The sequence below is a fragment of the Gymnoscopelus microlampas genome (assembly GCF_963454915.1).
Source record: "Gymnoscopelus microlampas genome assembly, chromosome: 1".
In the NCBI taxonomy this organism is placed as follows: domain Eukaryota; kingdom Metazoa; phylum Chordata; class Actinopteri; order Myctophiformes; family Myctophidae; genus Gymnoscopelus; species Gymnoscopelus microlampas.
Genome location: NC_139962.1, coordinates 53,694,904 through 53,722,670, shown reverse-complemented (window position 1 = coordinate 53,722,670; position 27,767 = coordinate 53,694,904). Strand labels below are relative to the sequence as shown.

At 42.5% G+C, this 27,767-nt stretch overlaps 1 protein-coding gene across 1 annotated transcript in view; it reads right to left on the bottom strand.

Moving 5' to 3' along the window:
- The window catches only part of LOC311047338 (AT-rich interactive domain-containing protein 3B), a 71,573-nt gene that overhangs the window by 4,246 nt on the left and 39,560 nt on the right, over window positions 1–27,767 (bottom strand). The window contains exons 5-7 of the mRNA XM_084060023.1: window positions 9,790–9,973; window positions 5,996–6,255; window positions 2,426–2,722 (exon numbers count right to left, since the gene is read on the bottom strand). Of these exons, the coding sequence (XP_083916149.1) occupies window positions 2,426–2,722; window positions 5,996–6,255; window positions 9,790–9,973 (741 nt within the window). The remainder of the gene's footprint in view (window positions 1–2,425; window positions 2,723–5,995; window positions 6,256–9,789; window positions 9,974–27,767) is intronic.

Below are 27,767 nucleotides of genomic sequence, written 5' to 3'. Positions count from 1 at the left end.
TGTATGTATGTATGTATGTATGTATGTATGTATGTATGTATGTATGTATGTACGTACAGTGGTGTGTTCTAGGTTTTTTCGGAGGGCATACGACATGTGTGTGGTCAATGGATGAAATGGTTAAGCAGTGGTGGTTATAGCAGTGGTGGTAAAAGTAATCACATGTTTTACTTAACTACTTAACTAAAAGTATATCAATATACTGCTATGTAGTAATACTCAGTGACAAGTAAAAGTCCGGAATTCAAAATGTACTTGAGTAAAAGTACAAAAGTATTGGTATAAAAATGTTCTTAAAAGTGCCAAAAGTAAAATGACTCATTTCAGAAGTTCAAAATGTATAAAAGATATTTTGAAAATAGCCAATCTACAATCTCGAGCTTGTAGATTTTTTCAAATAGCCGAAATATATACAGGGCTGAAGTGGTTAGTGTGTTTTGTAATAATAATCAAAATCTACAAAGTAACTAAAGTTTAAAAAAAAATTGTAGTGGCGTAAAAAGTTAACCTGACTCCACCAGATGGGGGCGGTATTGACTTCACAATACAGCCTCCATCTGGACTCGCTCAGAGAGTAGAGCTGCCTGCACAGCTGCGTGTGCGAACCAATCAGCGGCTGCTAGGGGCGGGATCATCCAATCACCTGCCAAGTCATCGATTGTGCTACCGAGATCCCAGATGGAAGTAGCCCGTGAAACAAATGTGACGCAAGCTTCTTCCATCTGGCGCAGTCAGGTTAGTAAAAGGTACCATATTTGACTAAAATATGGTAGTTAAAGGAGAATTTTGGACTAAGGTTTTCTTAACTTTTCTATGATGTTATGATATGTTCTATGTATCTATGTTATATATCTTAGGATGAATGGTACAGTAGAAAAATGTCATAACTCCATCCCGGGTCTGCCACAGCTTAAAACGTGCGCGGATAGGCCTTGCGCTAGATCGCATATTTTAATAGCCTTTTTTTTTTTTTTTTGTAAGATCTGACGTTCATAGTGACAGAACACTATGCAACCAAAAAATAATAATAATAATAAAAACCTAAGTCTCGCTAGACGAGATTGAAATCTCGAGATTTTTTTTTTTTTGACAGTGTTGACACGTTTTAAGCTGTGGCGGACCCGGGATGGACATTCTTCTACTGTACCATTCATCCTAAGATGTCATAACATCATAGAAAAGGTAAGCAAACCGTAGTCCAAAATTCTCCTTTAAAGTAGTAAAAGTAAAAGTACTGAACATTGGAAATACTCCAGTAAAGTAAAAAAAACGAAATAATTCATAGTCATACTACGTATATATCCAGTAAAGTAAAAACAACGAAATAATTCATAGTCATACTACGTATATATAGCGTAACACGGTAGAACACACCACTGTGTATGCCGGTAAAACAGCACTAGCCTCTATTGTGGATGCATGGATATTGTTCCCTATATGATTGACAGCACCAACCTTTAGGTCTATGTATGTGTAGTATTTGTGTTTCTACGAAAATACTAACCGGTTATGTATCGCCTAAACTCTATTGGGTAAGCATCGATGAATGCGTGTGCTAACTCTCTATTGTGTGTGTGTGTGTGTGTGTGTGTGTGTGTGTGTGTGTGTGTGTGTGTGTGTGTGTGCCATAAACCGAAGATAGCCGATCTACAAGCTTCACAATGTCAAGACGCACGCTGTGAGCTTCTGCATGCAACAATGCATAACTCAGGCTTTAGGGTTGGGGTTCAAATAGATAGAAATAGATAGCATTTATACAAAAATGTTTGTCTTCACACGTATAGTAATACTGACGTGTGTTTGTATTACTATACTTGTGAGGACAGTAGAATATGAGAAATAGATTTTCCTGGTCCTCACAAGATTTTTGTTTCTTTTTTGTTTCTTTTAAATCCATTTACAACTTACAACCATTTACAACTACAAAAAAAGATTCAGGTTGAGGTTAGGATTGGGATGAGACATTTAGAGGTTGGGTTTAGGGGAGCAAACCATGATTTATACATAGTTGCGTGTCAGTGTCATGCACCGAACAATAGCGGATCTACAAGCTCACAATGCCTTGTGAGCTTGAAGATCAGTTATTGTTCGGCTCTAGGCTTACAGTTAAAAATGCCCAAAAAAAGAAAAATAATTGGCATTCATAAAATAGTCGTCCTAAAAATTGCAATGTCCTCACAAGTATATAGTAATACAGATGATAGTTACGTATGTAACTACGGTTCTATGAATCCTGAATGACCGCCAGAGGCGGTGCTTATAAAGCATGGAACTTTCACTGCTTTAAGCAGGCGGTCAGCAGGGATGAAATAGAAAGTGTGTGTGTGTGTGTGTGTGTGTGTGTGTGTGTGTGTGTGTGTGTGTGTGTGTGTGTGTGTGTGTGTGTGTGTGTGTGTGTGTGTGTGTGTGTGTGAGCATCGCTGACCTCGGCTCTTGTGGTTGGTGGTGTGGGCGGGGTGGGCGGGGGCCCCCAGGCGCAGGTTCATGGGGACCTGGGAGGCCATGGCCAGCAGGTTGTGTTGGAAGGCCTGCTGCATGAGGCGCTGCTGCTCCTCGGCCAGGCGGGCCATCTTCCTCTCGGGGGCCTCGCCCACGCCCGTCTCCAGCTTCTCCCGCAGCTGCTCCAGGGTGGCGGCCCGCGCCAGCCCGGCCACCTGCTGCTGCCCCAGGGCCAGCGCCATGGAGTTCCCCCTGGCCGCCAGGAGGGAGGCGGTCAGCTCGTCTGTGGAACAGACAGAGCAGAGAGAGGAGGAGGATATTTACTTAATAATAATAATAGATCAGTAAAGATATTTGCAAACCCTTGTGACCAAAGTCCAGGGTTCACTGTACAATAGTAGTATTTCCAGTTGTCAGTACTTTCACTTCTAATCCACTACATCTCAGAGGCAAATATTGTACTTTTACTATAATTATTTGAACACTTTGGGTACTAGTTACTTTGTAGATTTTGATTATTACTACAAAACATACTTCAGCCCTATGTACGCGATGCGACGCATTGTGAGCTTGTAGATCTGCTATTTTCAAAAGATTTTTAACATTTTATACATTTGAAAACTTGTGAAATGGGATATTCTGCACAATGAGTACCTTCTACTTTTGGTACTTTAAGTACATTTTGATACCAATACTTTGGTACTTTTACTTGAGTAAATGTTTTATTCCAGTCTGTTTCTACATTGCAGTATTGGTACTTTTACTCAAGTAAAAATATGAGTACTTTTTCCACCACTGACTGTTCTTTGTCCTTTGTTCAGGGTTGACCGTCTCAAAAACAGAAGGCAGAAAAAGACTTGCACTCCGGTCATAGGACATTGGTTTGGACCTTGGTGCTTTTTTGCACCTTTCACTTTGAGAACAGAGCACTTCATGAGCAGGATAAAATAAAAGAAGAAGAAAAAACGTTGTCTCCGTCTAAGGATCATCCTTAAAGTTTTTGTCGAGTGCAAGTCTTTTTCTGCAAGTTTTCCAAACCCTTGTGACACAATTATTTTTTTTTAGTACCAGAAAAAAAAAAATAGGCCGGTCCTACTGGTTGGGTTGGTTACGAATACATGGGAATTCAGTGGAATGATTATCTTTTGCCAAAAATAGAACTCAGTGAATCCGAGGCCAAATACATATCATGTTGGGGGTCCTTGGCACGAAAAAGTTTGAGAACTTTTTTAGAAGGCATTTGTAGAATATCAGGTCTTAATGGGTTAAAATACTGCCAAATTCAAGGATAATTTATTGAGGAAACCATTATCATCATGATGTATGATAATAACCTGTATGATATGCTTTGAGCCCTAGAGCACAGGGAGCCGCATTCCAGACGGGCACCGAGAGAGATCAGATAAGAAGAAACGACAGCTATCAAAAGTGGGATCCCATTGATGTGTGTGTGGGGGGGAGGGGGGTGGCCATAAAATGTCCCCCTGTGTGGGAAGCATGTCATTAATGAGTGGTAAAGCTAAGGACAGCGTAAAGCCTGAGGGCCGTCTGGCTCCATGTTGACTCACACGCACACACACCCACATACCAGCACGCGCGCACGCACACACAAACCCATATAATATGCCCATAGGAAGGCATACCTCAAAACAGGTTTTCCCCCTTTCTCTCTCTCTCTCTCACACACACACACACACACACACACACACACACACACACACACACACACACACACACACACACACACACACACACACACACACACACACACACACACACACACACACACACACACACACACACACACACACACACACACACACACTCATTCACACTTGAATGACAAGCAAACTGGAATGATGACGATGTTAAATACATACTAGGCCAGGGGCAGTAAAATGTATTATGAGCTTTTCTGGCATGATTAACAGTCAGTCATGTTAATGGTACAGAACTTTTTTTTTTTATGATTTACTATCATAGCTGGTGTTGAATTCCATACGTTTATCCCATTAAAGGTACAACAGATGATAGTGTTACAAAATTGCGACAGAGGGCGCTATATCTCCATCAGTACTTTTGGTGAAAGCTCCGCAGTCCTCATTCTGAGGCTAGAGCAGACGGAGTGCAATTGTAACCAGAATACTGCTGACATATCCTATGGGGCATAGGTTTTTTCTTTTTTTTTAAATGGACATGAACGCAAACTGTCGTTTTAGCTCTGCCCTGTTCCACTTTCACATCCTGCGGTTATACACATTCTCTTCTGGTGGCTGTATAGGACCAGTCAGCCCTCTACCAACTGGAATTGGGGGTTAAGTGCTTCTTTCAAGGGCAGCTTTTTCAGCTAATAGGCTCTGTGCATACTGTAACTGTATTCCTGGGTGTCCAGGGTATTTTGCCCAGCTATGCCTAAACCTAACCTTAACCCTAACCTCACAAACACTATGCCTAAACCTAACCTTAACCTCACAGAAACTATGCCTAAACCTAGCCTTAACCTCACAGAAACTATGCCGAAACTTAACCTTAACCTCACAGAAACTATGTCTAAACCTAGCCTCAACCTCACAGAAACTATGCCTAAACCTAACCTTAACCTCACAGAAACTATGTCTAAACCTAGCCTTAATCTCACAGAAACTATGCCTAAACCTAACCTTAACCTCACAGAAACTATGTCTAAACCTAACCTTAACCCTAACCTCACAAACACTATGCCTAAACCTAACCTTAACCTCACAGAAAATATGCCTAACCTCAACCTCACAAACACTATGCCTAAACCTAACCTTAACCTCACATAAACTATGCCTAACCGTAACCTTACATAAACTATGCCTAACCCTAACCTCACAGAAACTATGTCTAACATAACCTTACATAAACTATGCCTAACCCTAGCCCTAACCTCACAGAAACTATGCCTAAACCTAACCTTAACCTCACATAAACTATGCCTAAACCTAACCTCAAAACCACGCCCACCTGGGTGAAACACCGGGAAAAGAGAGAGTCCGGGTATCCAGGAGGTGGCATAACCAGTTTCCTGTTCCGGGTCATTTTTCCATTGCTTCGTTTGATTGGATCTGTGGCAGATTTGCATTCCTTTGTGTTTCTGGTTCAAATCTGCTGCCTAGCCAATCAAGCGAAGCCATGGGAAAATTGACAGGAACAGAAATCGGTTACGCCACCTTCCCGGAAACCCAGGACTATAGTCATGCACAAAGCCTATGAGAGCATCACATTCACTCTCACCATCCCGGAGTTCCCTCAAACTGATGGATCTTTCAAGCAACTCCACAGTATCAGCTCAGGTAACTTACAGCAGTGGTTCTCAAACTTTTTCATGTCAAGGACCCCCAAAATTATATGTATTTGGCTCAGGCAGGCAAAGTGTTAAAATAATTGTGACGCTATATTAACACATTTAGCTGGGGACCCCCTGGTACCCCCCCGCCCCCCCAACCCCGCCACTTTGAGAACCAATGCCTTACAGTATGCTATCCCAAGTCTTTGTCTCTTATCTGCCATTGTGGTTGGGCGGGTGGGTTACCTTTCTTTAGAGAGTGGCCTTGCGAACCTTGCAGGTCGTTGAGGGTCCCGGAGGCCCCCAGTCCCAGAGCCGACAGGTGCATCTTGGGAGGGGAGAGGATGTGGGGGGCCGTGCTGGGGGAAGGGGAGAAGCGGAAGAGGCTGCTGCTGTAGCTGGGGCGACGTCCCTCACGTCGGTTACTGTCGATGGCCGCCTGCAGTTCACCCGGGGAGCTCAGGCCTTTCCTCTCGCACTCGAACGGGTACAGGTACTTCATGTATCTACACGCAAACACAAAGAGGAGATGCAGAAAGACACATTCACATTAACACAATATACTACCAAATTTTCACGATTTTTCCAAAAATTTCAGATCGACAAGCTCATAGCGCAGCACTCGTGCTTTTTATAGCAAAATAAATCTTAAAATGACACAGATGTTTTCCTGGTCTTAATGGATTACACATATAATGCTTATGAAGTGGAAGCAGAAGGCTTCTCCCACACAACGTATGGGTTTTTTACATTGTGGAGAATATAAAGTAGGGTGGCTCTACAAGTACATTTGATAAAACATGGCCAACTGTTTCTGACAGATGGCCATGAAAATGCAATAACACTTCCATAATTGATTCTTATTCAAACCAAATTACAATGCTGATTGGCAGACGGGAGTGACTAATTTATATAATTGCTTGTGTGAATGTACAAACAACTTGTGCATAAATATCTCTAGAGCGAGAAAGGGAGAGAGAGAGATAGATAAAGAGAGAGTGAGTTATTATTCATTTATTCATATTTTATCTATACAATTGGTCTTTCGGTTTCTCTGGGGGTGTATGAAAACGGACAACATGAAAACTTTAGCATTTTGGTATTTCGCAATGAATATGTTGCAAAATTGTTATATTGTTGAAAAGGGGACATCAATTGGTAGAGAAAAACAAACTCCTGACCACCTGCTATTTGCATGTCATTGCTGTCTGGCCAAAACCTCTTATCTCCATCTCCATATTTTAACTTTTTGTGTTATTTCGAAAATGAATGCCCCACTTGATCATACTACAGCTGCAAACCTTTGAATATATATATTTTTAAAGACCTAAGGCCGAATATACAAATGATCTTCTAAAAATCATAGGTGCTCATAGGTGCTTTTTCATGTCAAGGACCCCAAAAAAATATTTGGCCGCGGACCACCATCTCCAAATATTTAATTCCAGGGACCCCCCAGAAGCAAAGATTTGAGTTACAATTGTTATAAGAAATATATATACTGTAGTGTATATATTCAAAGATTTGCACACATTTTCATGATTCTTCAAAAAATTGCAAATCCACAAGCTTGTAGTGCCTTGTATATCTGCTATTTTTGAATAGTCAAAGAAATCTAACAAATCTATCATCTGACACAGATGCGTTCCTGGGGTTGAATGGGTTAAAACCAGCTGAGGAGCAGGAGGAGATGCAGATGAAGGAGGAGCTGAGGCAGTTATAGGATAAAGGATGTAGTATATATGCGCTTCAGACACGGATTGCGCAAAAAAGAAAGGAGGTGGCCCTCCTCATTAGCGGGGGAGGGAGGCACTCCTAATAATGTGTGTTGCAACATGAAGTGTACATTGTGCACTTGAACACACACACACACAAGATGATGATGATGACGACATCACGCTAAACATGTGCTGGCATTTCTCCCAACCTACAGAAACATTATGAATGTGGGAGGAGTGCATAATGGCAGAAAAGAGCGGCATGTACTGTATGTGTGCGAGGGATCAATAGTGGAGCTAAGAGCGTCCATTATATAAGGCCCGGTGCCCCCACCACCACCACCACCACACAACAGGCTAGCTAGCATTAAAAATACATAAAGCTTCATTAGAGCATAGCACTCCACTGCCTGGTGGGATAGTAGGGGGGTGCAGGGCCGGCACAAAGACTTATGCTTAATTCATGCTCCGTTGTACGGCGGTGTCGCTCGCCGAAAATAGCCGATAATACGAGCTCGGAACGCGTCGCGTTCCGAGCTCGTATTATCGTCTAGTTTCGGCACGCGACGCGTCGTACGAAAGGTATAAATGGGCCTTCACACACACAGAGAGAGCGAGAGCCTGGGGCCCGGTGCAGGCGTCACTCAAGGCACCACCTGAGTCACGCTGAACTTTGACCCCGAATCAACATCAATAAATCTATGGAATCAATGGGCTCTATGTGTGATGTAAAGGCTGGATGGATTGGATGTGAGGAGGGAAGGTGATAGCAGGAGGGGAAAACTAACACGCCCATGGGTAAACACACACGTACTGTATATACACACGGTCACACCAAGACTAGACAAGCATTCCGACACACACACACACACACACACACACACACACACACACACACACACACACACACACACACACACACACACACACACACACACACACACACACACACACACACACACACACACACACACACACACACACACACACACCTCAAACTCCTTAATTGTAATGCTACTATTAAATGCAAATATCACCAATATGACAGTTCCAACCACGACCGTTCATAGTACCAATGCACACACAAGTCAACACACTCATACAGTATGTACACTATCCATAGGACACAGATGACAACATGCATGCACATACACACATAGGACGCAGATGACCACATGCATGCACATAGACACACATAGGACGCAGATGACCACATGCATGCACATACACACATAGGACGCAGATGACAACATGCATGCACATAGACACACATAGGACGCAGATGACAACATGCATATAGACAAACATTATTTGAGGTTCACAGAATGGAACCTTTAATTTAAAGAAATTGATTCAATTCTTTTTTTTTGATCGATCAATTTAAATCGATTACTGATTTAAAAATAATTTATTTTCAAAGACAGCAGATCTACAAGCTTACAATGTGTTGCATCACGGCACGTTGTGAGCTAGAAATGTTATTTTTGGTATTCTCACGTGACTCCGGTGTATGACAAATTATATAAAATATAGTGGTTAATCAATTTTACTCGATTGTAAGAAATGAATTCACTTTTTAATGTTGATCCGTTCATATATTAAAAAAAGATTGGTGATAAATGAAACTTTTAAAAGAATTTAAAAGAAAAAAGCTTTGGTTATTCAATGAATCGAAAAGCAATCAAAAGAATAATTGCCAAGAAGACAATGGATAGTTGCAGCCTTATTATTACTGTACACACAGCCATGCCAGAGCATGTCATGAACACATGAACACACGCGTGAAAAGGTAAGCCCAGACTCACTGCTGTCACGATTATGACATTTTACATGCTGATTAATTGTCACACAAATAATTGCGATTATAATTTTAAAAAATACATTAAAGGGATAGTTCACCCCCAACATGACTTATTTTCTATCGATTATTCACCCCATGGAGACTTGAATTCACCGATATCTTTTTGTTTATGTCGCATGACCAGTGGACCGGTAGGCAGCGCTTCCGGTAGGAGACACAAGGAGACACTTTGTGTCTCCTCCCGGAACTGCTGCCGGTCATCAAATTATTGGCTTAGGAATGCGACCAAAAACAAAAAAATATCCATGAATTCAATTCTCCAGGGGGTGAGTAATCGATTAAAAAAAAGTCATTTTGGGGGTGAACTATCCCTTTAATGCAACGCATTGTGAGCTTGTAGATCCGCTATTTCCACTATTTTTGAAAATATATGAAAATCTTTCAACATGGAAACAATTATGACGATTATGCAAAGATAATTGCGATTATCACATGATGTACTGATTCCCAGGCCTACTCACTGTGTGCGCAGGGTGAAAGCAGCGCTGGTGATGGAGGTGGGCAGGTTGAGTCCCTTGGTGATCTCTCTCCAGATCTTCTTGTTGATGACCTCCACCAGGCCTCCCTTCTCCGTCACCAGTTTGTAGAGCATGTACAGGTCGAGCACCTGCTTGGCCATGATGGGGATGCGGTTGACTGGGGTCCCTATGGAGGAAGGAGAAGAACCCGTTAGATACAGATATAATAATAATAATACATTTTATTTGTATTGCACTTTACATTTGAAACAAACCTCAAAGTGCTACAGTACATAATAAAACAAGATAAAGAAAACCATTTGCAGGATAATCAAAAAGTCTAAAAACAGGTTTAAAACATGTTTAAAAACAAGTTTAAAACGGAGAGGCAGTGTTATTAAACCGGCTTAAAAAGCTAACCAAATGCTTTGTTAAAATTAGGGTTGTCCGATATTGGCTTTTTTACCGATAACCGATATACCGATATTGTCCAACTCTTAATTACCGATACCGATATCAACCGATACCGATATATGCGGGGATTACTGTGATTAGGGTAAGCTTAAATTTCATATCACACACACCATATACAGTAAAAACTCCTGTAACTTATTTATAAAGCAAAAAAAATAAAAATATTTTTTTTTTTATTTATTTTTTTTCAAAAACCGATACCGATATTTTCCCGATATCGATTTTTATGCTAATATCGGCCGATAATATCGGGAGGCCGATAATATCGGACATCCCTAGTTAAAATGGTAGGTTTTTAGTGCTCTCTTAAAAGTGTTCACAGATTGTGGAGCAAAGCAAGTTAAGCAACTGTCGCACATGCAAGAGTGCACAGTTTTGCCTTTCGAAACGGGCAAGGCAAAATCTCTGTATTCATTGTCAATTTAAAAGCTCATTGCAGAACTTGCGACGCAACAAGTTGTGAGCATATAGATATGCTATTTTTGCTAGTTTTTTGGTGGAAACAAAAGCAAAAGAAAATAAAGAAATCAATTAATTAATTTAACATTTTCATCTATAATTGCATGCCCAAAATAGGGGCGCCAGGTTGAAAGTGGTTAAATATATATTTTTAGGGTAAAGAATGAATGAAAACATAATTCATAACTTTTTGTACAGTTTGTACAAAAGGTTTGTACAGTGTGTATATTGCAATAACATATGGTGTGGTTGTCACAAAATCCCAAGGCACACCTGGACCGGTCTCACAGGAGCACACCGTTTTGGAACCACTGTGTTACTCTGTAAGCTATTGGCACTGGTGTGTGTAGCTTGGCACTGGCTGTGGCTCAGCACACACCAGTGCCAATGTCACGGTATGGCATGACCTTGAGTATATAATAACACAGCTTCAGTGTTAATATTTCTGATATGTGATATTGTTGGGAGATATTGGCAGTCATTGGAATGCAAAGATGTCTCGTAATCACACGCACATCTTTTTAAAAAAAAGGTGCTAGTTTGAAACAATATGAAAAGTACAAAACCTGCACACATTCGCACATGGCAGAGTATGACGGAGTATTTTATGCAGCGGTGTGAAGTACATTTACTCAAGTACTGTACCTAAGTTACATTTTGAGTTTTTTTTTTACTTAACTGAAGTATTTCCAATGTTCAGTACTTTTTACTTCTACTCCATTACATCTCAGAGGCTCCATTACACTCCATTACATCTCACAATGTGTCGCCATGCGACACATTGTGAGCTTGTAGATCTGCTATTTTTGGAAGATTTTTATACATTTTATACATTTGAAAACTTTTTTCCACCACTGATTTTACGAGGATCACTAAATTGACCCTTAATACCGCCACCAGGGCCTTCGTCAGGTCATCATTATGCAGGTGGGATAAATACACGCATAGAATGCCTCTCAGCCAATCACAACGCAATCACAAAAAATATATAGGTGGTATGCTAAACATGACACACCAGCTGTCAAAGCAACATATTCTGATTCAATTAGAGAAGATCTGCTATAGTCGCCATTTTTTTCACCCCGAAAATCTATTGTTTCATTCAAATCATTAATAGGTTGTTGTTGTGTTTTGCAATCAATTACATCGATTAGTTTGAGTAACCGTTGCAGCCCTACACTCCATACAGCAGGCAGTAGACTGTATGCATTCACAATGCAGAACGATTACGCTGGGAATGATGTTCTCCTGTGACTAAATATGGTGCTTTCATAAACTGTTGGCCACTATGACCGGGCTAGGTGACATGTCAACCTGACACAGCCTATTAAACCTGACATGAAAACATATTATCCCAGTTAAGTCCAAACAGGCTTGACCTGGAAAAGGGGATTCACCAAACGACACAAAGCGAAGCGGCTCCAGACTTTTGATACAGATGCATTAATCTTGTCAACAGCTTATCTGCAGCAAAGCGTGCAGCAAGTGCATGAGGAGGAGGAGGAGGCAGAGGGAGGTGCAAGGGAGCGCGTGTTGGGACGTAGGAGCAGGAGGAGAAAGAGGGGGGAGGACTAGAAGGGGGCAGGGGGGTTGTCAGACAGAGCGTCAGAATCAAAAAGGACAATCTATAACAGTATGGCAGGGCAACGTGCTCTGATGAAAGCCGGTTCATGTTGTGAGTGACGCTGCAATCAGTGTTGCCACGTCCGCTTATTGTAAGCGACTTTGGCTTTGTTTTTCTGTAAAGTTGCTTGAAAATATTGGTAGATGCAGGTTGGGGTTTTTTGGGCTCGTTTGTAAAGTGTAGTTGCCTCCTAAATGTTGTTTAAACCAGTGGTTCTCAAACATTTTCATGTCAAGGACCTCCATCTGAAAATATTGTGTGACAGGGACCCCTGTGTTGTTTTAATTGTATTTTTCAATATTTTCTTTTAAATAGCCGATATATACAGGGTTTAAGTGCTCATGTGGCCTAATAGTCGATTCTTTTGGGCTAGTTTTCATCGACCTGGTTGTTAATTTCTTCGCAAAATCTGGCAACACTGGCTGCAAGGGGGGGGGGGGGGGGGGGGGTAGGTAGTAGAATGGCGGATTGGTGGATTGTATCGGCCTGGTAATCCTGTGGCAGTGGGGGGCTCCTGGATCGCCCCGGTATAATGAAGCTCATTTAAAGGATTGTGCTGAGTAAATCCATCACGGCTGTTAGCGATGCAGCGCGCGTGTTGGGAGGGGGGTGGGGGGGGTGGGGGGGGTGGGGTTAGGAACCTGGGCCAGATCTGCTCCTGGCCGATAATGCCAAGCCAATCCTCCAGCCCAACGCGGCCTGCTGCTACTGATCTCAGCCCGGAATAGGAGCCATTAATGTATTTTGTAAATCAGCAGTGATCAGGCCCCTTGGAGATTAGCCCAGATTCAATGCCTTAAGTTAGTAACTTGAAGTCCAGGCCAGGTTGTCTGTAAGCCCAGGAGGAACATGCTGGCCACAGAGGAACACATGGAGCCGTGTGTGTGCATGGGGGTGGGGTGCTTGTACCAGCTACAGACATGTCTTAATTAATAATTACATGATCCATCTGTATGGAGGAGGGCTAATGAGTCCATGTATGTTTTTTCATGCATTGTAACCGGTGCTCTTATCTAGAGCGGTTGTTCTAAAGGACCCAGAAATACATATGTATTTGTCTGCAGACCACCCCGTTTGAAAATATTCAGTGCCAAGGACCCCCATAACAGAAGGTTTGTCAACATTGTCAAGCTTTATTGTTGTTTTTTAATAGCAAAAATAGCAGATCTAAAAGCTCAACAACGCCACGGAAATCGCGATGTGTTGTGAGCTTGCTAATGTGTTTTCGAATAGCCAAACTTTCATTTTGCTGGGGACCCCTGGAACCCCCTCAAGGACCTTTGGGGGTCCCCGGATACCCACTTTGAGAACCAGTGATCTAGATTTGACTCAAAACATTAGGATTAGCTTCATTTTCTCGTCACAATAATAAACTATTAGTGGGGGGAGCAAGGGTTAAAGCCATAGTGTTCACACAATATTCCTGCTGTTGTAAAAATCATCATGTGACAGAGAAGTGGCAGGGCAAGAAGCAGGGGTCAACAACTAAGGAGATTGTAAGATGGAATAAGTACGGCCAAGGATTAGAGGTCTATGAAATCAAGCCACAGTGCTGAGGAGCACTGGCTGGACTGAGATATACACTAGTAATAGTTAGAGCAGACATAAGCAGATGAATATCCCCAGTGGACAAAATTTGCCTCAATTCTGTCCTTGAGTTTAACCCCATGCAGAAGGCAGAGAACGCTTTTCCAACAATCTCTTATCTCCAGAGACAATTAACGGTCTAGAGTTAAGAGAAGAGAGGAGGAGTGGCGGAAAAAGTACTCGCATGTTTTACTTGAGTAAGAATATCAATACTGCATTGTAGAAATACTCTGTTACAAGTAAAAGTCCAGAATTAAACATTTACTCGAGTCAAAGTACAAAAGTATTGGTATCAAAAAGTACTTATAGTACCAAAAATAGAAAGTACTCATTATTTAGAAAGTCCCATTTCACACGATCTATAAGCTCACAATGCGTCGCATCGCGACGCATTGTGAGCTTGTAGATCGGCTATTTTCAAATGGCCGAAATGTATATAGGGCTAAAGTGGTTAATGTATGTTTCAAATAATTGTAGTGGAGTAAAAGTACAATATTTGCCTTTGAGATGTAGTGGAGTAGAAGTAAAAGTACTGAAAACTGGCAATACTCCAGTAAAGTAAAAAATACCTCAAAATTGTACTTAAGTACAGTACTTGAGTAAATGTACTTAGTTACTTTACACCACTGGAGAGGAGAAGCGAAGCGAAGAGAAGAGAAGAGAAGAGAAGAGAAGAGAAGAGAAGAGAAGAGAAGAGAAGAGAAGAGAAGAGAAGAGAAGAGAAGAGAAGAGAAGAACAAGAGCAAGAGAAGAGACAGTGTAAATCTATCTGATTTAGAATACAAGAGCGCCTGGCTGATGTCACAATAAGCATGCCACCCAGAGAGAGCGAGAGCGAGAGAGAGAGGACCAGTATCTCAATGTTTCCAGAACATACAACAGATCAAAGTGTCAGGAATGTGGGCCTCTCTGGCCCGTCACGTCCAGCGCCTGGTCACAGTTATTTAATGCAGCGCTGGACATCAATCCCGCATCAAACAATTAGGACAACTGGAGGGGTCAGAGGTCGGCCAGAGGTTATTGATGTGTGAATTAAAGTGCAGGTCAGCAGGAAGCCATGTTTTCATACAGGCACGGGCGTCCCCACGGACAATGAGAGCACAACAAATGAGACACAAAAGAACAGGCCTCCCCTCCTGACGCGGCAGGCAATGAGCGAGGCTTTTAATGCAACGCGCTCCGTGGTTCCATTCCCCGACTCATAATCACGTTGGAACCGCAAAGATTTCAAGGGAAAATGTGTCAAAGTTATTGATAAAGCAAAGTGTGCTTTACCAGGGACAATATATGATGACACAGACAACTAATTCAACTAGAGAATATAGCAAATGTCAATTTGTAAAAGACGAGGTTAAATGGTAAATGGACTGCATTTATACAGTTCCTTTCTAGTCTTTCCGACACTTCAAAGCGCTTTACAACGTATTTCACATTCACACACAGATGGCGGAGGAAACCATGCAAGGTACCAACCTGCTCATCGGGTAGTGTGTGTGTGTGTGTGTGTGTGTGTGTGTGTGTGTGTGTGTGTGTGTGTGTGTGTGTGTGTGTGTGTGTGTGTGTGTGTGTGTGTGTGTGTGTGTGTGTGTGTGTGTGTGTGTGTGTATGAGAGAGACAGAGAGAGAGACAGAGAGAGAGAGAGAGAGAGAGAGAGAGAGAGAGACAGACAGAGAGACAGAGAGACAGAGACAGAGAGAGAGAGAGAGAGAGAGACAGCGCGCAGGTAAATGTTCCTTCATTTGTGGAGGAATGATGGTTTTGGAAAGTAAACTGTGTAATTAGTCGCCACATGGCCACGTTTCTCGTTTCAACGAGTTTGGCCACATGTGAGCAGAACTGTGGGAGAACACCTTTGATAATAAATGGTGTAATTGAGCAGAATCACATTAGCAACACTTAGCCACAGAACTCCCTCATCTGGGGGAATCAACAAGCATGCCGGCCTTTGGAGCACAACATCTGGTTTGATTCCAACCATTTAACACACACACACACACACACACACAGCAACTTAATACACATTCCCTCCTTTGAACACGTGCACATATGCATGTACACACACACACACACACACACACACACACACACACACACACACACACACACACACACACACACACACACACACACACACACACACACACACACACACTCTCTACTCTTTGAACACAATCCCATTTGCTTCAGCTGCATTCATTCCAGGCATATTTCAACTTTTATTTCACCAAATTATTTCTGCGTCATGGTTCATTCTGCTGTCATTTGTCTTTATAAGTTCCAAAAATAGCCCATCTACATGCTCACAACGCGTCGCAGAGTGGCACAATGGGAGCTTGTAGATCGGTTATTTTCGGTGCTCGACACCAGCGCGCAACCACGTATAAATCAGGCCCTATAGTCTCAGCCAGTGTATCTTCCTTCTCAAATTTCAAGTCTCGTCATTCGTCTTCACAAACAACAATACAACCCCGAAGCCCTACAGGCTGAAATTAAGCAGCGCAGACTTTTCAGGCATGCAGCCGTTTTGCGTGATCTATATGCTTTTTATTAATGTAATTTATTCAATATTGATTCAGAGTTTTATATCTCCATTGATTGATAGTACGATTGCAATATTTGTGCCACCTCAAACCCTCCTCGGTCATTCGTGTTAAGGTGGACGACTCGGTCAGTCACAGCGGCACCTCTATGATATCAGGCCACATATCGAACAACATCAGAGGCATTAGGTCATGGAGACCCGATGTAGGCCACTATTGGCTATTCGGCCTCTCTCTCTGAAGCCATGATTTGTCCACTAGGCCACACTGAACCAATCTGTAATTGGCTGCAGGCTTCACCTCCCATCATCCTTTGCCCCGGACTGATTTTCCCCCTGGGACAGGGCCATCAGGAGCCGAGTGATTAATGGCACCGGGGGTCAGAGGTCGCGCTGGTGGGAAGTGCTGTGGCTGAGCGCCCCCCCTTAGAACCACTCCCTAAGTCCTTCCTCTGACTTCCAGCCACAGAGGCACACAGGCACAGGGAAGGGAAGGGAACAAATCCACAGCCCACAGGAGCCCAGAGGGCCAGACTACAAGCTAGCTAAACGTCTGGGAGCGGTCAGTCAGGATGAGATTCAGTGGTGGAAAAAGTACTCAAATGTTTTACTCAAGTAAAAGTATCAATGCTGCAATGTAGAAGTACCCCTTTGCAAGTAAAAGTCCGGAATTTAAGTATTGGTATCAAAATGTACTCAAAGTACCAAAAGTAAAAGTACTAAAATGTTTGAAAATAGCAGATCTACAAGCTCACAACGCGTTGCGATGCGACGCGTTGTGAGCTTGTAGATCTGCTATTTTCAAATAGCCTAGGTATAAAATAGGGCTTAAGTGGTTAATGTATGTTTTATAATGTAATAATTTGTATCTGCAAAGTAACTAGTAACTAAAGTTTTCAATTATTTGCCTCTGAGATGTAGTGGAGTATAAGTAAAAGTACAGAAAATTGGAAATACTCCAGTAAAGTAAAAATACCTACAAGTTATACTTAAGTACAGTACTTGAGTAAATGTACTTAGTTACTTTACACCACTGGTCAGGATGAGAAGAACACCACTAGGAGAGTAGCAGAGGGACGGCGGACGGAGGGAGGGAGGGACAGAGAAAGAGAGAGATGTTTTTCTCTCTGCATCGCTTGCTTCCAGCCAGAGTGTGACAGAGGGAAGGAGAGATAGAAAAGTCGTGGAACTGAGGAGGAGGAGGAGGAGCAACCCAGTGACAGTCAATGACAGGTCAATGTCTGTCCTTCCAGAACATTCCACAGTCATCTCCACCTCTCCTCTTTCTCTGCTACAGTCCTGAGGACAACCCTCCAATGCCACATAAAGAAAAAGAAAGAGAAAACACCAGGTCATTTCAGTTCACCTTTGACCTATTTTTGTGGGAAAACAGCTGTTTGCATTAAAAGAGGTAAGGGGGGAGGTGGTGGTGGTGGTTGTGGAGAAGGGGGGGTTCTATAATAAATCAGTGGCAGAGTCCCTGACGCCACTGAGGTAAATTAAATATGGCTGACTTCACATGACTGGCATTTTTTAAATAATTAAGTGGCGCGAGTGACAGACTTCCAGGCCGACATGGATGCAGAGAGACGTACAGGAAATGAATTTTTCACCAAATGGGCGCCAGCGGTGTGAGGTTTCACTACCATCCTCCTCCTCACAGTTTAGGAAAGGCGAGAGGAAGGAAAACGAGAGAAAGAGAAACCCTTCACCTATGCACTACATACTATTGCTTTCACAGAATGGTGTCCCTCTCTTATGGCCTAATTTAGGCCCTCTACTTAACCACTTTTGGCCCATGTTATACTTTGTCACATGACAGCGTTGTGCAAAAGTGGCGAAAATAGCCAATCTACAAGCAAACATTTTCGCCCAAAACAAATGCCCAAAATAGGGAGGCCAAATTCAAAGTGGTTAAGAATTAAAAGCTTATTCCAACGTATACATTCTAAAAGGCACTCTGTGCGGTAAGCAAAAGGCCTACCAACTGTCCATAGAGAGAGAGAGAGAGAGAAACAGAGGGAGAGAGAGAGAGAGACAGAGACAGAGACAGAGAGAGAGAGAGAGAGAGAGAGAGAGAGAGAGAGAGAGAGAGAGACACACACACACAAGCGGTAATAGCAAGGGGAGGAGGAGTGCAGGGTCTTCAGGGGTCCTCAAAACCAGAGTCAGACTCAAGGTCCTTGACAAACTTGAGGAAGGGGAGGAGGAGGAGGAGGAGGGGGATGGTGGGACAGGGATAGGAGGAGGAGCAGAGACGAGGGAGGGGAGGGTCCGAGGGGAGGAGGTGGACTGATCAGCCAGGTCCTGCCAGCTGGAGAAAGACTGGATCACTGCTGTAAGAAAGGTGTCAGCCAACACAAACAGCCCCCGGCCTCACGTCACTGTCTGAGGGTCTTCAAAGACCAACACTGCCCCTCTGCCCTCAAGCCCCCCCCCCCCCCCACCCCCCTTCTCCCCTGCAGACCCCCCTGACTCCTGAGTAGTCCTCTAGACCTGCTGCACATATAAACAGAGCTGCTACCTTTAAACGCATTTGAAATCTGAGGCTTTTTTTGTATACTATTTCAATAGTTTTGAGAAAAAATGCTGCTATTTGTCCCAAAAAGCTTTATACCCTGTACATATAACATGTAATGTGACATAGCTCTGTTTACACAATTATGTACCCCCTCCAACTGTATATACTTTCCCCATTTTCAACTGTTTGTATTACATTTTGACACTTGCTTTGGCAATGTAAACGTATGTTTTCTCATGCCAATAAAGCTCCTTTGAATTGACTCTCTGTCACACACACACACACACACACACACACACACACACACACACACACACACACACACACACACACACACACACACACACACACACACACACACACACACACACACACACACACACACACACACACACACACACACATATACAGTATATATACAGTATAATACACATATACAGTATAATACACATATATATATACACAGTATAATACACATATATACACTGTATATAAACAGAGGGAAGGACAGTATGAGAGATCTAAAGAGCTAGCTTTACTTAAGAGTTGACAAAGGGTCAGAAAGAAACAAGAACAAATGAGGGAAGAAAGCGAGAGAGAGAGCAAGAGAAACAAAGAAAGAAAGACAGACAGTGAGAGAAAGAGAGGAAGGTGGGAGGAGAAAATGTTCACTCCTAGCAGCCAGACTCCACATGTGGAGTGTTTACTTTAGTCGCCATGTGGTTTACATGTTCGTATGTCAGAGATGTGTTGTATTGTCAGAAACAGAGGGGCCCTGCGCTCGCTGGGGCCCCGAGTATGTTTTATTTTTAATGCGAGGGCCAAGGACATAAAAGGTAAAAAAGTCACGACTGTATGGAATTGTCTATCTTTAGTCCAGGCAGAGCCACTACTCACATGACTGACCAATTCATATCAAGTGGTAAGAGATGCACACACACACACACACACACACACACACTAGGCTAGCCTCCTCCCCTCTCTATAAGGGCGGTTCAATGTAGCGTTACGCTATAGATATAACACTATGCCAGGCATGAGGATAAAATCCACAGCTGGTCACTGGAGGAGGAAGGAGAGCAAGAGCGAGAACCAAATGGAGAAAGAGAAAACACACAGACTGCAGCTTCAGCCAACTGGGCTAAAAACTAGGGGTAAAGTTTAATAAATGTTGCCGATAATAATAAAATAATTGGTTAATCGAGTAGCATAAATAGACTGTGAAGTCTAATTGGGCTAAAACTGCCTAACCACTTTCAACCTGGCATGCCTATTTTGGACATGCCATTAAAAGGTGACAAATAGCAGATCAGCTATTGTTGCGTGACGATATAAAAGTAAGTAAATGTAACATAAAGCAGGGCTTAAGGCGATTAATCCAAACAATCTATTTTGTTAATCTTTTTTTTTTTTTATCGCAAAGTTGTTGATATAATAAATATATAAAAGTATGGCCAAATGTTCTCATAAACACTTCTCGATTATCGATTAAACAAAATAGTAATTGATGGAATAATCGCTAAGAAAACAATCGCCCTGACCCTACGCCTTTAGGCCCTTTATCAAAAATAAAAAAATCTTAACACACCACGCCTGGGATTAAAATACCCTACACACACACACACCTTCACCGGCAGAGAAGGGAGGGGTGCATACATAGAACTATATTTACCAAGGAGACCGTGAGACATGGCCCTTTGTGAGAATTATTACAGTGAGGAGGAGGCAGCCCTTATAGAAACAGCACCGACTGCATGAGCTACGCCAGCAACTGCAGCATAACACGTAACAAAGAGCGTTCAAAACCACAGAGCTGAGAGCATTAAGCTTTAAATCTCACCACAGCACCGATTGGCTTCATTAAAAAGACAAGATGAGATGACATGACAGATGTAAAGTACAGCAGCAGAGAGGGGGAGGGAGGGAAGAGTGAGTGTGTGTGTGTGTGTGTGTGTGTGTGTGTGTGTGTGTGTGTGTGTGTGTGTGTGTGTGTGTGTGTGTGTGTGTGTGTGTGTGTGTGTGTGTGTGTGTGTGTGTGTGTGTGTGTGTGTGTGTGTGTGCGTGCATGGGTGTGTTGGGGTGCTAACCTGCAAAAGAATGAGAGATAGACAGGAAAAGAGATAGGGAACGGAGATGAAGGGATATGGAGAGAGAGAGAGAGAGAGAGAGAGAGGGAGAAACATGACTCCCTCTCCGTAGGTCATGTAGATGGGTCACCTGGCGAAAATGAGGGGGTGGGGGTGGGGGAATGAAAAGGTTGGATGGCGCGAAAAGTGAGATGGGCTCTCCAACTGTAACCTAAGTCCTGTCTCTCCCAGGAGACCCGGCAGGCTACAGATCAACTGACTGGACCCCAATCAACACTCCATCTGACAGCGAGGGGACAGGGACGTGATGGATGGATCTGCAGATATCAATCCATTTATATCCATCTCTATGTTTTGTCGCTGTCAGGCAGAAATCTGGATCGTATCACATATCATTTTATGGGGCTTTTTTCTCTTTATGAATGAATGCTATTGGTCACCCTTTAACCACTTCAGTGCCATTTTATACTTAGTTACATGACAGTGTCGTGCAAACGTAGCGATAGTAAATAGCCATTGGATCCATTGGTACACATGTTATTTCTTTCCATTTCTAGACAAGCAGTGGTTTTGGACATAGAGTACAACGTTTCCGCCTGGCAGTGAAGATCAAATAAAAGTCTATGTATCTGCGTTGTATCCGTATTGATGGGTTCTCGTGCGCTTCACCTTGTCAAAAAAGACAAATGGTTAAAAACAGGTCTAAGGGTTCTGAACGACTGAACCCAGAGAAGGTACTGGAGCACTCGATTTGCTTCTAGGTGCAAATTAGGTGCAGATGTAAATAAATTATACATTGTATATGAAACAAATGAAGGGTTCCACTTCCAGTACCATCGTTTGGCCCATGTATATATCTAGAGATCCACCTATCTATCACGCACATATAACATACAGTATGTTATTAAGTTGAAGAAGTCTGCACTCTTTGTTTCTATGACTGCCACAATGAGGCTATAGTTTCAGATGTGAGGGCCTTGTTGTAAAGGGCCAATGTTCTGTTGGTTTATAAGGGATGTCTTGCATCAGACAAAGTGCACTTCTTTTTCACCATAGAGTGCCTAATGCCTCTTTTCTACTCCGTCGTCCGACTTGAGTTTCACACCGAAAACGGCAGATTGGTTATTTCCGCTATGAGTGGTTGATACCGTAGCAACTTCAAAAATGTTGAGGCTTTTTTCTTTCTCCCAACCTCTCCCGTCATCTGTGAATAACAGAGGAGCACATGACGCTGGCGTCCACTACTTGGACCTCTACAGCAGCTTACTGTCCAGCCAACCACCCACACCAGCACTGCTCCAATGCTCACATTTCATTCTACTCCGTGTAATGTTCTCAATGTTCTCAAGTGGACCCATTGTCCAGTGTCACCGACTGTGCTTAGCTATACAGTTACAGAATACCTTTTATAGAAATTAAATTCTAGATGAATACTTCTGTATTCTAGAATAGATTCATGTTCAACAAATACAAAAAAAGAAATACAAACCTAACACAAATATAGATCCACACTTCCCAAACCCAGTATGGCAAATCAAAGAGTAAAAAATATTTGTGACCTTTCCAGTCACGTTAAAAGCAAACAGGTCAATATATCAATTACAATAACCATCTACACCATCAATACATCAAAGCAAAACACAACACTGCACCCTCGATGGACAACGCCAACATCAGCTGAGAAACAGGCAACCTGATAGCTATGCTCTGAGCCAGTGTCTAATCTGGCAAAAAAATGTCAAGAATCTATTATCTCATTCAATCCATGAACGCATCTCTGTCATTTTAGATTTCTTTGGCTATTAAAAAAAAAAGTTGAAAAAACGTATGTTGCTATATCAGTGGTGCTCAAACGATTTCATGTCAAGGACCATCCAATAGTATATGTATTTGGCCGCGGACCCCCATCTCAAAATATTTTGTTCCAGGGAGGGAAGTAAATATTTGAGTAAAAAATGTTTGCTTGAAAAAATATATATATTCAAAGATTTGCACAAGTTTTCACGATTTTTCAAAAATGGAAGGTCTACAAGCTTGTAGCGCGGCACCTGCCGCACTACGAGCTTGTATATCTAAAAAATAAATCTAAAATGACACAGATGCGTTCCAGGTCTTAAGGGGCTAATCTGGTAAAAAAAAATGTCAAGAATGTATTATCACATTATGTACATCAGAGCGCGAGGAGCTTTAGCCTGCATCAACAGTAGACCCCTTTGATTTGATCGGTATTTGTGACTCGTTTATGTTAAACCATTTCTCACAGAGAAGCATGTGGGAGGGAGTGCAGTGACTGATGGACAAACAGGTTCTGCTGCTGTGCCAATTGGCTCCATGCACAGCGGCCATATTGGCAAGAAATTGGGCCTCTTCTTTACAAATGAAGGGTGCTGATATTGTGCATGTTGTCTCCATGGAAAGACTCTGCTACACCAGTGTGTCTCAAAATTGGGGTCCAGGGACCCTCGTGGTTCCTTAAATGGCCAACTCTCAGAGTTATGGGGGTCCCTGAAATTAAAAAAACGTTTGAGAACCACAAGGCACTACACTAAATGTAACAGAGCCTTAAAGCATTAGTATCATTGGTAACACCTGTGAGGTAGTGATGGGTCGTTCATGATCGATTCGTTCAAAAGAACTAGTTCATTACCGTGAACATGAACGAACTAGCTCACTTCCTGAAACTGTTACGTTCACGCTTTCGTTCATGCTCCCCGCCCCTCCCCCCGTACACAGGACGGGCTGTTCCAGTGACAGACAGCGGTGCGGTTGTGTTGTTTTTCACTAGACAATAGCGCTACTGAACGGATCATTTGAACGGATCATTGCCGTGAACATAAACGAAATAGTTCGTTCACTGAAACGAACGTTTTTTTCCCACCACTACTGTGAAGGAAGTAAGGAAGAGTCCTGAATCCTTTCCGATATGGCTGCTGTGCATAGAGCCTATTCGAAAGAGAGACTCTTGTGGCAGTTACCAGCACTGGTCAAACTGGGTTTTCTGGGTTTTTTGTTGGGAGGGTAGATGGAGGATGTCTTCACTAGCTGGCAGGTGCACCGTCGATAGGGGCTCTCCAAGGACCCCTCCCCTCCAATCCCTTCCACTGGCTTTATAACACAGCTAACTGCTCCAATCAATGGACAGGGGGGGATTGACAGATAAAGCCATCAGCTGACGAGCTCCATTTGGGGGCCTAGCAACAGTAATCAATATAGGAAACATCAGCTGCTTGGAGACGGAGAGGTATGGGGATGTAGAGAGAAAGAGAGACAGAGAGAGAGAGAGGTATGGGGATGTAGAGAGAAAGAGACAGAGAGAGGGAGAGAGGGAGAGAGAGAGAGAGAGAGAGAGAGAGAGAGAGAGAGAGAGAAATTCATTCGCTGTTGATCATTATTGTCTTGACTGTTGGAGAGCAGGGTGTTGCAACATCTCAATGCATTAAGAGCGTTTGGCGTACATGCATTGAGACAGGAGGACAGGATGGTGCAGACGTTAGTTCAGGGTCTATTGTGCTGCTGTATAGGTGTCCCCAGGGGGCCGTAACGGTATTTCATAGCATCCATCACAGCAGTGCGGGGGCCAGGAAGCTCAGCTTTAAGAGCACACAAGAGGACACAGATGGAACTACAGACAGAGCAATGAAAAGAAGACAAGGGGGATGAGCAGCAAGCACTCTGGCGTGATGAACACGGAACGCACACTTAAAGAAAAAGGGATCAATAGACTGACATTTCTTTTATTGAAGATAGTCTCTAAGGGTATCTCTGCTCTATCTGATAGTACACTGTAAAATCCCGAGTGATACGGGTCCATTTTAGTTCCACAGTGTGTGTGTGTGTGTGTGTGTGTGTGTGTGTGTGTGTGTGTGTGTGTGTGTGATAGTGGTTATGTGGTCAGTGCACAAATAGGTGCTTGCTTTTGGCTTCATACAATCTTTAAATGTCACACTGTGTGATGTGAAAAGGTAAAATCGTGACTATCCACCATGTCAAATAATGCGAGTTGAATTGAGACTAGGTTATATATTTATTTACCTTAAGCAAAACTACCTTGTTTCACAAACCTGTATAACGACGTACCTAGAAGTGAAACCTGTGTGAAACCTGTGGATTTTTGTGTCATTTTTCCGTTAATGGTAGCTTTTTCGTACAAAAAATGACCCGACTTTCCCTTTATTTTTACGTGACGCAAGCAGTTACATCGTCACTGTCGGGCAGAAACCTTGAATGTCCAAAACTGCTTTTTAGGTCACCATGCAACACATTGTGAGCTTGTTGATGGGCAATATTTGCTACTTGGCCTAAATAAAACAGAGTTGAAATATAGAGATACAAGGTTTCTGCCTGACAGCAACGATATAATGGTCTCCGTTGACATTCGTCAAAGCATAACATTTTAGACACTGGCAGGACGACCCAAGACACTTGCGATGAATGATTTGCCACGTTTATGCTGCGATATGTAAATTTTATCTGGCACAACGCTAGAATGGACGATGACATGCAGTCTGTTGTCACTTTAACTCACTGAGCTTCAAGAGTGCTTCCAGCTGCAAATGAAATATCCTTGCATATGATTTACAGCTTACAGATTGCGCATTGCAACGTGTTGTGAGCCTGTAGAATGGCTCGAAGAGAATAATTCCTGGGCACTTCAGGAGAAAACGCAAATAAAATACTGGAGGACTCGACTGGTCTGCACATATTTATCATTTTGCAGGGGTGACTTGTAGCTATTTGCGGGGAGGAGATTTGGTGAAGAGGCAAGAAAAAGAGAGGGGGGGTGACCAAGTGGAGACCGCTGGGGGACTCCGGTCAACCGAAGTATATAGGGTTTAACTCATTGAGTGCCAGAATTATTTCTGGCTATGTGGTCCCAGTGTCAGAGATTTTTCAATTTATCTTAGATTTTCAAGTAGTCACAGAATTTTTATCTCCAGTATAATCGATCCCCTGATGGGTGCTAATCACTGACGGTTGCACTGTGTGGTTTCACAAATGTCAACGAGGTCATCGCGACCTTGTTGACATTAATTGTCAAAATAGTCTGTCTGGGCCAAAAATTCATAGAAAAAAAAAGTGCTTAGGAGCCAAGATACAGCCCTTTTCAGTAATAAGTTAAACAAGGAGTGAATGGAGCAGCAAATCTTCAGATAATGATATATTGGGTTCTGAACATTAAAAAAAAAAAAATATATATATATATATATATATATTTTTTTTTTCAACAACACGTCAAACACATCATTGGCACATTGCGCCATTGCGGTAAAACACGTGAAACACGTCAATGGCATTCAATGAGTTGTTAAGTTGTTAATGCACTGTAAGTAAGTAAGTTGTAATGTCCACAATAATATCCACTTACATTATATAGTCTGTCGGGTGGACAGAGACGACATATGCCTTGTCATACTGTAGTGTCCAAAACCGTTACTTTTCAGGATTCAAATCCAAAAGTATCAGAAGTAGCAGATCTACAAGCTCAAAACGAGCTTGTGGATCTGCTACTTTGGACACGCTGTAGTATGGTCAAGTAGGGCATTCATTTATGAAACAACACAAACCGTTAGAATATGGATATAAGAGGTTTCTGCACGGCAGCAACAATATACTTGTCCTGTATGTCCATGTGTTAGTCGCTCAATGTTGGATTGTCACTGGACCACCTGCCAGAGTAATGTGTTGCATGAGACCTTATGCTCAGTAATAAAAGGTTAAGTGTTGTGTTGGCCACCGTGTCTCCGGACACTTGCTGCTTTGCCATCCCTCCTGGCAGACACAGCCGCCCTTGTGTTCAATGCTTTGCTGCTTGCTTCACACCTCCTGTTCACATGCATGTGGCTATCCCTTCAGTCTGCTCTTTACCCCCAACCCCCCTTTTTTCTACTCTGTACATATAGTGTTTTATTTGTGATGACATTGAATTTGTGTTGTTTTTTATATGTTGATGAATTGAATACATAGGACCCCAATGGAAACAAGACCGCAAGGACTTTTTTATTATATATATTTTTTTTACCATTTCAGAGTTAAAATGTTCTCAAATAGAAATTTTATTTAAGTCCAAGTTTTTCCAAATGTATTTCAAGATTTAGCATTTTATTTTTTTAATAAATATCAGTGTTGTCTAGGACTGACACAAAAATCTAGCATCAGTTGGTCTGTAGTCTGGACTATCACACGATTATCCAAGTTACAGAGCCATGCTGAAGCCTCATCCTACGCTCTGCTCACTTACTTATGAAGCTGGTGATTAAGAATCTCTCACAGCTCGGCAGCTTAAGAGTCTCAAATCCCCGTACAATATGGTCGTGATTAAAGATGAGCGACACCAAGACCGGGGAACGTGCTAGCAAACCGACTGAGAGAAATAAGAAGAGGGGAGGGATGTGTAGAGAGCTACTGAGACAGAAAGAGAGACAGAGAGAGACAGAGAGAGAGACCTATATACACAAGCATGATCGTTATGGGCACTGCAATGCACTGTAAAATGCCATGGCAAAGTTTGACAGTCATGGTAATAAAGTATCCTTGAACTATATTGCAGGGGTCTTCAACGTTTTTCAGGCCAAGGACCTGCTTAGCTGAGAGAGAGAGAGAGAGAGATGAAGCAGGGGCCCCCACTACATATTGTATAAAATTGTGTTGCAGATTTAACTTTTTCATAAGATTACAGCTCTTTGACAGCAC